The 16083-nt window shown below is 37.9% G+C and overlaps 1 protein-coding gene across 8 annotated transcripts in view; it reads right to left on the reverse strand.

Moving 5' to 3' along the window:
- ATP11C (ATPase phospholipid transporting 11C) overlaps nt 1-16083 on the reverse strand; it is a 169022-nt gene that overhangs the window by 56562 nt on the left and 96377 nt on the right. For 7 of the 8 annotated variants that reach the window (XM_060292565.2, XM_030844652.3, XM_030844651.3 and 4 more), the window contains 10 exons: nt 15390-15518; nt 13484-13587; nt 11287-11337; nt 10239-10303; nt 9803-9884; nt 8729-8879; nt 7977-8174; nt 2819-2980; nt 1987-2138; nt 704-775 (listed from right to left, as the gene is read on the reverse strand). In XM_060292565.2, coding sequence (XP_060148548.1) covers nt 704-775; nt 1987-2138; nt 2819-2980; nt 7977-8174; nt 8729-8879; nt 9803-9884; nt 10239-10303; nt 11287-11337; nt 13484-13587; nt 15390-15518 — 1166 coding nt within the window. The remainder of the gene's footprint in view (nt 1-703; nt 776-1986; nt 2139-2818; nt 2981-7976; nt 8175-8728; nt 8880-9802; nt 9885-10238; nt 10304-11286; nt 11338-13483; nt 13588-15389; nt 15519-16083) is intronic. The other variant, XM_060292568.2, reaches the window with a different exon arrangement.

Consider the following 16083-nt stretch of genomic DNA (forward strand, 5'->3'; position numbering starts at 1 on the left):
CTGGCTCTTGAACACTCCTTCCCAAAGGGGCATATTCCCTAAGCACATCTACACGTGTTACATGTTTCTGAGATGGGTCTCACGAGATGCTAGGGGTCAGACAATTACATTTCAAGTTCATATAAAGAATTCAAATTAATCACAGGGGCTAATTAAAATCCGTTATTAAGCCAAGGTGGTTTTGTTTGTTGGGGTCTCTGTAGTGAAAAAAAAAAAAAAAGAAATGTGGAGCTATGGCTGCATCAGAGTACTTGCCCTGAGGCTCACACCCAAGCATCTAGAACAAGAGAAAGCTTCTGACTCCAAAGCTGCCATGTCTGGCAGGGCTTGCAATCCCAGAATGATTGGTTGGGCTCTGGACAGCAGAAGGTTTCATGCCTGTTCACTGATTTTTCTTGCAGCATGTGTTGGAGACCTGAAATGGCATCTAAAATTCAGAAAAGTCCAGGCAGACGCTCATTCAGGCTACTGGACCCATATGTGAACAAAATTGGAATCATTTACACCTCAAATGCTAGTTTCTGCCATTCTATGAAAAATGTCTTCTCCTACTCCAACTACATTTACATAAAGCTCTGAACTGGGAGAGCAGAGTCCTACATTTAGAGATGTAATCAGTTCCCTCTGCTGCCCTTCCTAAATCCATCTAAGGTGGACTGTGGGGTTAAGAAGTGACAATCATCAAACATACAGCGCTACTTACTCTTCTATTTCTTTTCTTTGGTTCTCTACTCTCATATGACCATTCCGCATTCCTACAAACGTGAACCCATACCTGCGAAACACAATAAAAAAGACCTTTGTGTATCTTTAAAGAATAATTAATTTCCTCTTGCACTGGCATTATTCATACTTGTTTATTGTTTTCTTCTCTTTCATAAGATCTCAATCTATAACTGTACTTCCTTTTACTCACTGAGATGTTAACACAGAGCAAGTCAATGTCCAGTCACAAATTGTAACCAAGAAAGAGGCAATTTGTGATTCCAGTTCTGTAGCTAACACATGGGGTGACTTTAATCCACTTAATTAGCTTGGGCTTCATGGATAAAACAGGACTTTCAGTTACCAAATGATATCAAAATTGCTAGGAGCACTTCAGCAAGAACATGTGTTGTACAAAAAGTAGCCATTATTATAGGATTTCCGAACTATAATATGAATATTTGGACTTCTGGCTGGAATGCATAAATAGTAATGCAAGTTACATCTATGCATTGCTATTTTCTTTTTGGTCTTAACTGGTTAGATTTGGGAATTTTTTTCAAACTTTCAGATAAAGTAGCTTGGCTCCTTATTAAAGAATAAGGATACTTATAAGGTTATTGAAGCAAGTAAGAGAAGGAACAAAATAACTCCTGTCCTCCTGTGATTTCGCTTTCTCAGGAGAAGTACAAGAACTTTAATTGTTTTTACTCTTCAAAAATGTTAATGTATTTTCTACAACTTATTTCTGGGTTTTTTTTGTTTTTTTTTTGTTTTTGCGGTACGCGGACCTCTCACTGTTGTGGCCTCTCCCGCTGTGGAGCACAGGCTCCGGACACGCAGGCTCAGTGGCCATGGCTCACGGGCCCAGCTGCTCCGCGGCACGTGGGATCTTCCCGGACTGGGGCATTAACCCGCGTCCCCTGCATCGGCAGGCGGACTCTCAACCACTGCGCCACCAGGGGAGCCCTATTTCTGGGTTTTGAAACAGCATTACTGAGGTATAACTGATAGAGAACTGCAAATACCTAATGTGTGCAATTTGATGAGTTTGGACACATGAATACATCTGTGATACCATCACCACAATCAAGATAGAGACATATCCCAACATTTCTCAGGTTCTTTGTGTCCCCTTTGCTTTTTTGTTGTTTGTGGTAAGAACATTTAACATATGAGATCTACTCTCTTAACAAATTTTGAAGAAAAATACCATATTGTTAACTATAGGCAGAACTGTACCTCTCGAAATTATTCATCTAGCATAACGTACGTGCTTACCTTTTAGCTCCTTTGACCAAAGCTATTTCATCTGGTGAAGAGGACATATAGGTTAATTCAGCTGATTCTGTAACTCCATCAACAGCATCATTTGTTTTAATTTCTACAGTATGACATAAACACAAGGCACGCAGAAAGAGCTCTTCTCGATTCTATTGAACAGTAACAGAAAAATGATGATATTAGTTTCACTGTGAACACTTGGTAACTAGTCAATGAACAGAGAAAAGTTATTAATGTGAGAGAATGTTATAACCTCCAGCAAACTGAGTAGCAAAAATTTATAAATTCATAATACTCAAATGAACTACATATTCTTCTGGTCCCTACCAACATGCCTGGTTCTCAGCTAACACACCCTAGGGGCTATGTTAACTCATTCAGGTTACTGTAGTGCCACCTAATACCAAAGCAGTGACATCTCCATGGCCTAAAAGAGCTCATTCAATTCTAATTCACAATCTGGCAATAGCTCAGGTGCAGGGAGACTCTGGTTCATTTCATGCCTAGACACTGCTGGGACTTGAATGATTTCAATTGACATCATTCTTGGAGCAGCTCATATTTTTAAAGATAAAGCACCAAAAATTATGATCACACAGTCAAGCGAAAGTTTTACCCAAATGCCATTTTTCATAATGCTCTCTTATAAATTCTACTTGTTTACAAATTCCGGAGTTGTCCATAAAACAAGAAAGGTGAAGTTGAAAGAACAAACAGATGGTTATTCAAAAGTCTATGTCACGTGCCCAAATCCTTAATTTCTACTATGCTAACACATGCCTATATAAATTGATTTCTCAAGGTAAAATGGTAACGCAGAAAATGCCACCTTATCTGCTTTGTCAAAATACGGTAAGGGTCCATCAGTTTGAGAGAGTCCATCAGCCTCCTGAGTTACACCTTTATACTTATGCCCATCTATGCAGCATTCAATGAATTCCATGCTATTTTCAGTGAGTGTTCCAGTCTTATCAGTAAATACATAATCCACCTAAAAACAAGAACACAAACATATGCCTTCTTTCTTCAATGTGATTAATTTTCTATAAGGCATAACTATAAGGATATTCTCATATCCGTAGAAATCACCTTTTCTAAAAACTTGTCAAATGTCAGGTAATTACAGAAGTAATATTATCAGATGAATGAGAAATGAGGAAGTATTTTTAAAGATACTGAAATAGTATCACATGTCTAAGGTAGACTTACTCAAATGTAGGAGATTAATAGGCAGGAAAAATGTGGTTATTTTATCAAACTAAGGCCCCTTCAATTTAACACCGACCTGTTTTGATATAAAGAAGTTAACATAAGAAAAGTCAATTTTCCAAGTGGGAAACAATTTACTGACCATTATTTCTCTCTCTCTCTCTCTCTCTCTCTGACACACTGACATACGCGTGCACGCGTGCGCGCGCGCACACACACACACACACACACACACAGAGAAAACATATTGAATAGGAACTTAAACTAACTGGGATGTAACAAAACCTTTCTTTGAAAAGTAAAATTTTCTATAAATATACTGGATTGAAGTAAAATGCATTATGGCATAGAATGTATATAAGAGTTACAGAATATAGACAGATGGGGAAATAATGTTACTTAATGAGACACAGTAAGTCAATGACGATTAAAAATATAAATGAAATTTCTTCCACGTACTATGTATATTTTCAGATACTCCTCCAAAAAATTTCCAAATTAAAAGAAGGAGCAGAGTTTATAATGATAGGCTAAAGTATAAGCATACTTTCATAAATAATGGAAAAAATAGGCTATGAAATAAATTTCCCATGTAAAATAAGCCATTGTGAGCATTTTCATTTTATCTCAGTTTTTATCTCTTCTATTTATAACATCTGGCTTTTGGAGACCCACAATTTTATCCTCCTTTTTGGAAATTTATACTTAAATAGTTAAAATTATGGGCTGACAGGAATAAGCATAAGTACAAGATTAAGGTTTTTATTATGTAAGGGAGAAAGAGATGAACTGCAGCAGTAGTTGCTTTCTAATTATTTTTCAAAGCATTTCACGGTAGCAGCACTGGCACAAATATAGCATTCCAGTCTTCTCTTGTTTTTCCTGTTAGCCAGCCAAGTTTGAATTCTCTCTTTAAATTAATCCAAGTGGTATTATTCCTGTATCATTTAGATTTTTCCAGTTAAAATGAAATTCTTTCGGTTTTTTATTCTGATCAAAATTATTAACCTTCATTTCCCCCGGAAGGTTGTCCTGTGTTGTTGTGGCTCCTGCACTTGGATGAGCATTAACCCATTTCGAAATCTTTTATAGATGACAAAGGTAATAGCTTTAAAAAATAAAGTGCAGGGACTCCCTGGTGGCACAGTGGTTGAGAATCCGCCTGCCGACGCAAGGAATACGGGTTCGATCCCTGGTCCGGGAAGATCCCACATGCCGCGGAGCAACTAAGCCCGTGCGTCTCAACCACTGAACCTGCGCACCTAGAGCCTGAGAGCCACAACTATTGAGCCCACGCGCCACAACTACTGAAGCCTGTGCGCCTAGAGCCCGTGCCCCGCCACAAGAGAAGCCACCACAACGAGAAGCCCATGCACCGCAACGAAGAGTAGCCCCTGCTCACCACAACTAGAGAAAGCCTGCGCGCAGCAACGAAGACCCAACGCAGCCAAAAATAAATAAATAAATAAATAAATAAAAGTAAAGTGTATTTAAATAAAGTGTTTGCCTATATATAACATTTTGTGCACTATGGATCTGTGTACAATTAATCTCACAGGTATAGGCCAACCAACTATACCCTGATAGAGTAATTATCAAACTGTAGTCTGCATCACACTCACTAGGAGGGTGCTTGTTAAAACTCAGATCGCTGGGCTTTATCCCCAGAGTTTCTCATTCAGTAGCTCTGGGGTGGGGTTAGATAATGTGCACTTCTAATAAGTTCCCAGGTGATGCTGGTCCTGAGATCATGCTTTGAGAACCACTGATCTAATATATGCCCTATACTCAGAACAAGGGGAGGAGAGGATTGGCTATTATTAAAAAGTATTCTCATATTTAAAGGAGAGTGCGGGCCGACAAGTCAGAGGCTACTGCTTGCCTCTGACTCTCAACAGCCTCTTCCTCTTTAGTGGTAGGTTTGAGCCAGTTGCAGGAAAGGCCCTTCTCTATCAGCAAGCTCAAAGCCATCAATTTATGGATAGAAAGCCTAAAGTGAGACAGTTGTTCAGAATAGAAAGAGCCCTAAAATAAAGGTTGAACACATATGAAATCACCTAGTTTACAGGTCAAAATTGGTCAAAAAATTTCACATTGTTTAACCTAGTGAAGAACTTGGACTGGAGTTGTGGCTCCACCACCTACTAAATTTGTGACCTTGGAAAAATGTCATCTCTCTGTACATTAAATATTAGCCTTAAATAATCAAACCTGCTGCACAAGGCTGTAAAGATTACTAAATAAGTTTGTAAGTGTTATACAGATGTAGATTGTCACTGCTGTTGACTTGACCAAAATCACACAGTACTAGACTCTTTCCATCATTTCACATTCCCTGATTTTTCTGATTATCGTCACATTGCTATAGTTAGGCTACGATATGTGTGTTTCCCCAACTAGATGTTGAACAACTCAAGGGTTTCTCGCTTACTTCATAATAGTAACCCCAGTACCAAGAACATATCTTAGATAACACAGAAGTTTAATATATAACCACTGGATTGAATTACTGGAATCACAGGATATACTCTGACACACCACTGGGCATAGCTGCGAGACTGGGAGGGGATATGAAGGAGGAGGCTATCCCCACCATTTTTTCAAAGTTGAAACCATTTGGCTGTCTAAAGGACTGATGTCTGATCATAAAAGACCCCATTCTTTTACAATTGAACTGAGCAGTCTACCTCTTTTTGTTTCTCAAGTCAAAGACCGACACTGTCCTAAACATATCTTCCTATTTTTTTTAATACCAATGTGGGTCACTTTGGAAGAGGTTAAGCAAGTGTTTGCAATGGTATTGATCGAAACTAACTGACACTGCTTTTAAGTAACATAAAAGCCCTACAGATTTTAAATTATGACTCATCAAGGAGGAAACTGGTTACACTTAATTTCGTGTATACTGGTCCATGAAATGCTAAATGTCCTAAGAAACCATTTCAAGACTTCTTTGCATTTTCATTTAGGTAGTTTCTACACATGTAAGCTGATCATGATGGCAAATTGTTTTTGCACTGTACAAACTGAAGTGGTGGTCTGGTTATTACCTTATAAGTGACTAAATGACAGTCACATCCAGAAAAGCAGGTTTTGGCGGGGGAAAGAAGTGGTGGCTGAAATGAAAACTGTAGTTTCTTTTCACTGATTAAACTGACTACATCATTACCCAAAGCTCTACTTTACGTTCTGCAGTGTGAATAAGTCTAGATGATAGGAACAAGACTACGTTCCCATAGGTAAGATGGAATCTGCTGAGGTGGAGATCTGGCCTGGATATCCTGCTTGTCTCTGGTGAGAATTAGGTGCCACATGTGGAATGATGGCTGTTCTATTTGCAGTAGCCTGGGACTAGCCATGTTCACCCTTGGGTAGCTTAATCCATATAGCCAGGCACTGGATTTAGAATAGGCAGATCTAGTCAACTAAATCAGCTGTCAGGGATAAGTTCACCAGAAGTGGCTTATAACTCATTTTTTTTTCCCCATGCAAAAAAGCTGCAGATTGATACCTTTTGTTGGGACTACAGTAGTTCTACTCAGCTTTCCCTGGATGAAAACTTCTGGTTTAAAAAGGCTAAGGTCAGCTGTGGCAGCTGAAGTGGCCTACAAAAGAAACTTCTGGGAACAATATCTAAGGGAAAAGCATTCGTTCATTCATTGCTTATTCTATCCTTAGTGACTCAGTATCTCTGTGGAATGCAGATGCCACAGTCTGGGATCCTGTAGTCCTAGAGTCAGGTTTCAACATAATGATATCTGGAGAGTCCTTTCACCCTTGTGACTGTAGTTGTCAAGAGGGTACTCTGGTTTAGTCAAAGGCTGTGTAAAGAACAGAAATACAGAGTGGGGGTGGAGGGGGACTGAATTCAGGAGAGTTTTCAGGCACAGGCGCAAATCGCCACCATTCAAAACGAGTGTTGAGGCCCTATTCCAGCCATACAGTTCCATTAACTGAATTTGCATCTCCCAGTCACAGAAATGATATTTCCACAGTCTTGACATTCTAAATATCAAGAGAATTAAATGCAAGCCAAAAAATCCCCTCAGCTTGTGAAGATCATTACGTGACACACAGTAAATTCAGACAAAGGGAAAAACTTTTCTCAATACTGATAAGAAAAGCACCAAAGAAGTCATCACTTGAAGAATTACAGCTAGACTGCACTGCATTTGAAAACAACCTGGGTTAGCAGCGAGGTCAAAGCCTGGACTACCTTGGTATATGAAGCAAAAAGCATTTAGAGGAGTGCACGCCCTCACATTTTCCCTTCATTTAAATTCTTACACTGGAATAAACAACTCTGCTTTCTAGGTCTATATTCCATCTGATCAGAAATGTACAAAGAAAATGTCCATAGGACAACTCTGGTCAATTTTGTTTATAGAACAAAATGCATTTATAAAATAGCTTTATTTCCACTGTCCCATAGTCTATCCCTAAATGATTACAGATGGTGATGAAGACTACATGTTTCCTGTTCCAAAGCAATAGCCCATAATCTAGCAACACCACCAGGTGAGTTTTAAAGAGAATTTCCATAACGTTCAAATTTAATACATAAATTGGTGTTCTTTCAAAACACTGATTTCAAAATGCCAGCAAAATAATTGACGTTATAGTTATGAAAACATCGCTTGCCTTCGTTACATGCCTGCATAAAGGAATTTTCGTTGAATCACATTTCCAAATGTGAAATGGTCACATACATTGGTAATCCAGACTACAAGAAATAAGTTCACTATGTTAACTTATTTTAAGTAAAAATAAGTTCTAACCTGACCAAGTTCTTCATTAAGGTCTGATGTGTTAACCAGGGCTCCTTCATTGATTTCTTCATCATAAAAGTCCTTATCCCATGATATGAAGAAGGAGCCCAAGAATTTTTGCATTTCTACTGTGACATACATGGAGACAGGAATGATAAAGTTGAACAGAACCATAAATGACAGGAAGTCGGTAAACATTTTCAAAACCTAAACAAAAGAAATAGTTCATGCTGATTATATGCACAGTTCCATCAAGCAAGTGTAATATAAACTTTCTATCTTTTAATTTCAACGCTGAAAGCACTGCTCTTCCCAACGACACTGTATCATTGGTAAACATTTTCACAGTACATGAAAACAACATTTACAACACACTGAATTTTGTCACTATTCTTCAGCGAATGTACCTTGACTTAACACTTTCCACTTCCTTAAGTTCTCTGCTCCTCCCACCCCTCAATATGAATGTAGGCACCCATTATGTTCCTATCATGATATATCACAAGTTCATAATATATTAACATGTCAGACCTTCTTGCCCAATTGCTTAAAACTCTTAACCAAAGAATTAAAAACAAGGATAGATGCCTAGGGTTAAAACAAAAAGTTCTAACATTTCTTAAACAGTTAATGCTTGGGGCTACCATACAACCAAGAGAAAACCCAAATACCAAAGGTATCATTATCTGAGCAGCATTTCAATAAAGGGTGTCTCTGTTACAATGTGCTAGGGTTAAAATTTTCAGCATAAAACAAATTACCTTCAAAGTCTCCCGCTCTTTCTGGGTCTTTTGGTTATACCAAGGTTCATCGTTATATGGGGTACTTTGCCAAACATACTTTAGAGTAGTGCATACTGCAGCTTTGGTCAGTAAGATAAATAAATACACAATCAGGAAGGCATTAATGGATCTGAAAAATAAGATGTTATGGATTTAAAAACCATTTAATTACTTAAGATATCAACCAGGTATAAACTAAACCGTTCAGTTTTCTAAAGCTTCTCCTGTGTACGATGTGTAACCATAGCACAGACCTGTATGGATGAACCTGTTATCACTGCTAACGCGTTATTCGTGAGTGGTAAAATGGAAAAGCCAGCCCTAGCCCCAACCCAAAGTGCAATGGCTCAACACACCTTTAGTAAGGACCCTATAAAGTGACAGAACGCACACGCGCGCGCGCGCACACACACATACACACACTACCTACTCCATCCTTATAGAAGGAGTAGATTGTTTCCATTTCCCTGAATCCTAAAGGTTTGGAATAGAGGGTAGAGGAGCAAATGTGAAACCTGCAAGCTTAGTGTGGATTCTTTTAGTCTGAAAGTACAGCTATGGAGAGGGTATCACTGATATACTGGATATCCATGCCAACAGGAGAGTGAGGTCTGTGCCAGTGGCGACTGGCTTGAAGGTGTGTGTCATGTACCACTTCAATATCTGCCAGGAGACTATTATCTGTGTTGTACAACCTCCTTACATATAGCAACAAGAGGACCCCAAACCATTATCCAGCAGCAAAAGAGAATAAATTTCAACTAAACCCTGCCCTTGAATAGCTAAGTGAGCTTAGGTAAATCACTTATCATCTCTACGACTATTTCTCTATCTATAAAGTGGACAGGCTAACAGGAATTACTCTGAGTTGCTCAGAGGATTAAACCAAATCAGACATACAAATCACTGAGCAGTTTCTGGAACACAAAAAGTACTCAAACTGGTAGCACTATTACAAGTTATGTTGTTTTTGCTTATGGTTGTTATTTAGAATTACTGAGAAGTAACAATTTCAGTTCAATAACAACTAAAGAAATTGTGTTATACACTAACTTTTCAACAGCAGAACGTTTCTGAGATTTCCCTTGGTAGTTCAATGCCATTTTGGTTTCCATTCCAGTGTAAACAGCAACTCCTAAGGAATAACAATATGATGAAAATTAGGTTTCCAATGAGATTGCCAACCCAACTCCCCACCCAGTTGGATCTACCAATTCTTTCACTCTATAAAAGGAGGAATTCTAAACTCTCTTCTATTCACCAGTTGATATATCATTTATAGTATAATTTTAATTCTACATAGTTTGTCATAGTTTTCAAGTTAGTTTACCATCTTATAAATTCCCAACACCTAAAAATAGGCTTAGATTAAATGGAATTAAATGCCATGTTCAATTTTTAACCGCACTATTTAGGCACAGGCTTTAAAAGACATATTTCAAAAAAAAAGAGACATATTTCTAGTAAGTATATCTTAAAAAACGTTCACCATATATCTTCTTGGTATTTTTTAGTGTAGCTCCTTTCAACAAGAGATTTTCAGGTCCCAAAGACCTAAACAAAAAATGAACACAACTTATCCAAACAGCCCAACAAATAGCACCATCAACTTTGGTGACATATTTTGCCCTAACATACATCTGTCTCCAAAAGGTTCAGAATGTATCTGTTTACTTATATCATATGCTTACTAACACAGGACCAGCTGAAAGATATTTCCCTCTGAAGTTACTTGAGGGTACAGCACAGATGGAAGCACACACAGTACAGGAATAGCCAGCAACACACAGAGGTAAAGAGATGCATAGAGATAAAAGGATTATGAGTCACAGACAGCAAGACAAGAACGGGACAGAACAGCAGACATCAAGAAACAGAAAGAAAAGGTGACAGTAAAAGGCTGGGAAAGCAAATGTCAAGGTGGGAAAGACACACTGCCATATTTATAGAGAGTAAACATGCCTTTCGGGGGATCATTGGGCACCCGGTGTTTCTTTAACCTCCTTTTGAGTATTGGCTATAAAGGCCAAGTGGAAAAGTTGAGATAATTAACTGGATGATAGAAGAGGGAAGAAAACACCCCTTGTTCCGTGAATTGTTACATTATAAATGATTAAACCTGTCATTTTACTTAAGTCCAGCTAATTCTCCCAGCATTTTATCTCCTGCCTAAATTACTCTCCCTTAACACACTGTTCTCCAGATATACTTCCAATATTGTCAGGCACTGCACAGCCAAGGACAATAAATACAGTGCTTAGAACATATTTGGGATTATTGGTCAAAGTGTCTGGAGCTCTACAATTTTAGAAACCCTCAGCATCACTTCCAACACCACCCCCCTCCCAGGACACACACACTCTGAGCTGCTACCAATCACAAGGTCAGCTACTTAAGACCCATTAGTGGCTAGTTACTCCAGGGTTATTCACCTTTACATCCCTTTCTATAGAGGAAAGTATTCAACTATTTTAATGGGCTTAAAAGAGAAACATTGCTCCCCCCAAAAGGACAGATTAAAGGAATTATAAACTAACCTGGCAACAGCTTCAAGACTATTACTATAGATACTGATTCGGCCAACAAACCTGCAAAAAGAACATAAAAGCACACGTGTTTCTATATCTAGATAAAATCTATTTGCCCCAAATATGGGAATGAATCAAAATACAAAAAATGCAAGTAGAGATAAGACAATGAACTACGAACGCCTATTGTCTTTCTTTTTAAAAAAAGTTAAGTTGAACCAATATGGTATGTAACATTTTCAACTAATTTTAAAAATATTATGGATTATAAGAATGTAAACAAAGATTCTAAATTGATTTTCAAGATCTACTTGGCACCGTGCATGCACACATTACCCCTCTCATCTATACTCCACATAAATAATTGGTTTCTATTTCACATTCATGTGAAGAAAGGTTTCTGGTGCTAAAGCAACTTTTAAAACCATTAGTTCAGTAGTTCTTTCACTTGAGCATGCATCAGAATTACTGGTGGGCTTCTTAAACCACAGATTTCTGGGCCCCATCCCCAAGCTTATGGTTCAGGTAAGAATGTGAATCTGTATTTCCAACAAGTTCCCAGGCGATGGTGATGCTGCTGGCCTGGGATCACCGTTTGAGAACCACCCGCATTAGGGAACACTTGATTACCATCTTGGAAATTTCCAAACTGTCTTGCAGCTGATCTGAATACTGAGCTTGATCTGACCAAGTGATCAGATATATGGCTATGCATATGGTAATCTACATTTCTGAAAAATAGGGTAAAAAGCTCTAAATCCTCCTTAACAAGAATGTTATGAGTATTTTATAACTTACATTAGAATTTTTTCAGAAAAATTGATTATTACTAAACACACAAAATATGAAGGTCTGCTCATTCATTCATCATGTATTAATTGCACCATTACTATGCTTGCTAATAAGCAAGAAAAATGTGTTCCTTGCCCTAAAACAGACAATCAGGCAATTACAATGTAAGTGATGACCGCTAGGGTGGTGGAAGTACAAGGTATTCTGAAGTCACATACCAAGGGTACTCAATCTAGTCTAGAGAAATTAGGAATAACCTTCCCTCACTAAAAATCTCCTTCATATTTAAGGTAACTGAAATTTAGGAGTTACCCTATGACTATGCAAGGATGTATATTACTGTCTAACTCAGGCAAAATCAGTCACTCCCTTTTCTGTGATTCTATGGGCCTTTTACTCACCTTCATTATCTCACTGTACTGTAAGCCTAGCTTTATTGTTTTATCCCCTTTGCAAACTGTGAGTTCCCTAAAGGCAGGGAACAGCTATTTTGCTTTGTGATTCTAAGTTCCTACTATCAAGGTAGATACAGAAGAAGAAGGGAAAAAGGAAAGAAGGAATGATGGGAAGGAGGGGGGGTATTATTCATGTAGTAGGATGAATACTTTGTTTTTCCACTACTGGGCACTGTGGTAAGCCACATCCCGCCATTTATTCCCCTATTATGACCAACAGCATTCATTAACCAGATGGCTGGCATGAGTGATGGATGCCATCTGTAAAGGTGGAATAGAATATAATTAATTGGCCCACTTGGGGATAAAACATATTATTCTATCCTCATTAACACCATGCTCTAATCAACCAAAGTAACCAGTCTTAAAAATCAAATGCCAAATTTTTGGACAACCCACAATGACTGTGAATGAGTAAATCGACTCCAGAAAGCCTAACTATAGCAAAATAGAGGAAATCACACCATTTCACTGCTCCCTCAACTTAACTGTTCACTTTGGACAAGAAACAGCCTATATACAATACTCAGTTCATCATGATCCTCATAAAAAAGGGCAAAGTGCCTACTAATTGCATGGCTCCATATCTCCTTCTCTCTTTAATGTTGGATGACACATAAAGTGGTTTATTTTTGTTTTAATTAACTCTGGCTAATGCATGAGTTTGATAGATCAGCCTTACGGGATTACATAATCTTAAAATGTGATGGACGGCCATGTCTACAAATAACAATAATAAAAGAAAAACCACAAGTAAGATGCCTGGGCCCACAATGATTTATCTTAGGCTGGTAGTGAACAAGGCTGATTTGATTCATTTGCCTGCCAGAAGGAAGGAACAGCTCATAAAAACACAAATGCAAGGAGGCTGGTAAATGGTGGGTGTTTCTTTGCAATACTGGCGGCAAAGAGAAGCAAAGCCATCAGACAGCAGTAAAATGAAACCAGGTAATTCTTACTTGTAGAGGTCAGGTTGAGGCTGTTCACATTCAATTGCTGCTCTGAGGGTATCAATGGATTCGGCTGTACACAGTTCAATGGTGTCACGTACCGCATAATGTGTCTAGATGTAAGCAGAAGAAAAAGCAAAAACAGCCCCCCCCCCCAAAAAAGTGTAATCGTATACCCACTTGATTTCATGAACACTGTATGTATGTTTTTACTAAGAGGCTTTGGCAGAATGATACAAATATTGATGCACATTTCCAACTAAATAAACTTGATGGTATTATTCTTAAAATATATTACAAATAATTAGAACGATAACTCTGCTACAAGGGGATTTCAAAGATAATGAGAAAACTAAAAACTTTTCTTGATACTGACAGCAGAGAGAATTCCATTTGCAGCATGCATATAATTAACTGAAAACCCCATGAAAAATTTAATGCATTTTTTTCTCCTATTTATAGAACTGAGACCTATTATTTTGCTCACCATAGTGTATGGTGATGTTAACATACACATAAGAATTGAACATAACCCTTTTGGTCATAAGAATGCTAACATTTTTGCTAACAGAAAGAAAAAATTCATCAGTAGTTTCCATTATACAAGCAGCAAAATTAATGATCTTGAAAATGCTTTGAGTGGCTACAATTTACGTAAGGAGCAGGGAGATGATGTGTCTTGCCTTAGTCAGACAGTTAGAATATTCTACTAATGTATATTATGTACTTACTTGATTGACCCAGAACTCAAGGCAGGCTCCAATGAACCCATTTATAAATCATCAAAGAAGGGCTGACGCAGATTCAAAGACTGCAGCACTTATGCTGAGGGAAAGCTGTTGCGCACAGTCTTCGGAGAATATTATGGATCTGCCTCAGCTACATTTGAAACTGTCTCCTGACTTGGAAGACCTATGTACTTTTAGCTGATTTATCAGATCAACTTAATTGGAAAATGAAACCACTTGAAAGTTTTCTGCCTCTAAACAACTTTTTCCCTATTAGGAAATCTTTAGGTAGATTTCTCGATTTTTATCTTGACATTCCCTCAAATACAACTTTGTTCTTCAGTAGTTTAAATGGGACTAGTTCATCACCATGCCCCTGAAGAAAAAAATTAGTTATCTAACAGGCATTTAAGTTCCTTTCCCACATACTGAGTCCTGGTCCTCAACTCCAGATGGAATAAACAAGCAGAGGAAAGCCCCCAAGGATACAACACAGAGGTGAGCACATTAGTATTCTTCCTTAAAGGCAGCATATAGAGGATACATGTTCACGCTCTGTGGAGCTCTGGATGATAGCCAAGAACTGACAGTGCCGGAAAGTACCAAGGACATAACTTATCCCCCAGTTTGAACAAATTTACTCTAACACATTTATAATTCTTCCTAGTTGAAATAAAGCAAATATTTGTCAAACTACACCCTAAGGTATTTTTAAAAAGTAATCAAACCATTCCAGGTTAGATTTTCTATATGCCAGGAATAAACATTTTTTTCAAGAAGATAGTCATCACTTTAAAAATAAAAACAGATCAAACTGTAAGGTTAGAGTACCTTAGGGTGAAGTTATTTTCATAGTTATATAGTTTCAGCCTAAGACTACTTTCATTTTTAAAAGCCTAAATAAAATATTGAATGGGTTAGTGTCAATATGAAATGCAAACAGTGCTATCAAAAATGTGGTGGCTTTTATTTGGGGTGTGGATTTCCTCACCCAACACCACCCTTTCCCCCAAAGTTGAGTATTTGCTTAGAAGTTCAAAGACAGTTATATAAAAGCTGTCTTCAAATACAACACTTACACAAACAGGAAAAAAATAAGATAAAAGATTAGGGGGCAGTGGGATGGAGTATTGTATGATTAACTATCCTGAGCTCAAAATGTTTAGGCAAGGTTTAATCTCCATTACCTTGCAATTGGATTCCCCATCAAGACTTGCAGTAGTAACATAACAGGTTCCATCAATTGTGCAGGATGATAGAAGAATAAGATCACAGGGAAAGGTTTCATCTGCCTGTACTTCTACTACATCACCGACCTAGCATAGAGAGCAAAATAAATATAAATATTCTTAATTCCAAACAAAGCATTCATTATACCTCAAACTAAAGTCAAAACAGTAGCAAAAGACCTCTCCTCCTCTAGGGCTTAGACTGTCTCAGCATCCTATACCATGTGAAAGGTCATGAAAGAATATCACTCAACATTCAGAATCCTCTTTAAGGTTACAATGACTTAGGATGCTTTTAGATTACCTTAGTATTGAACTTTAATCTCTAACAAATGATTTCAGCATCCAGGGACCCTTTTGCTCTCTGTTGTTTCTGGCATTGGTGTTTGATAAGAGAATGGCCATTATCATTTCATGAATGAATCAAGAAAATCTACACATCTTAACTTGAGCACTTCATGAACACTGGTCAGCCACATTCCCACTCTGCATCATAGATAAATATTTCAAAATGCTTTGCCTTCCAAGTGATAACAGCTATTATTTTGGGGTCATAGTTCTCTCTTCAGTGCTCAGAAAATCTCGCTTAGAGAGGTGTTTATGTTACCCATAACATTTGAAAATACTTTTTTCAAATAGGTCATTTTCCAAC

Source organism: Globicephala melas, chromosome X (assembly GCF_963455315.2).
Source record: "Globicephala melas chromosome X, mGloMel1.2, whole genome shotgun sequence".
NCBI classification, from domain to species: Eukaryota; Metazoa; Chordata; class Mammalia; order Artiodactyla; family Delphinidae; genus Globicephala; species Globicephala melas.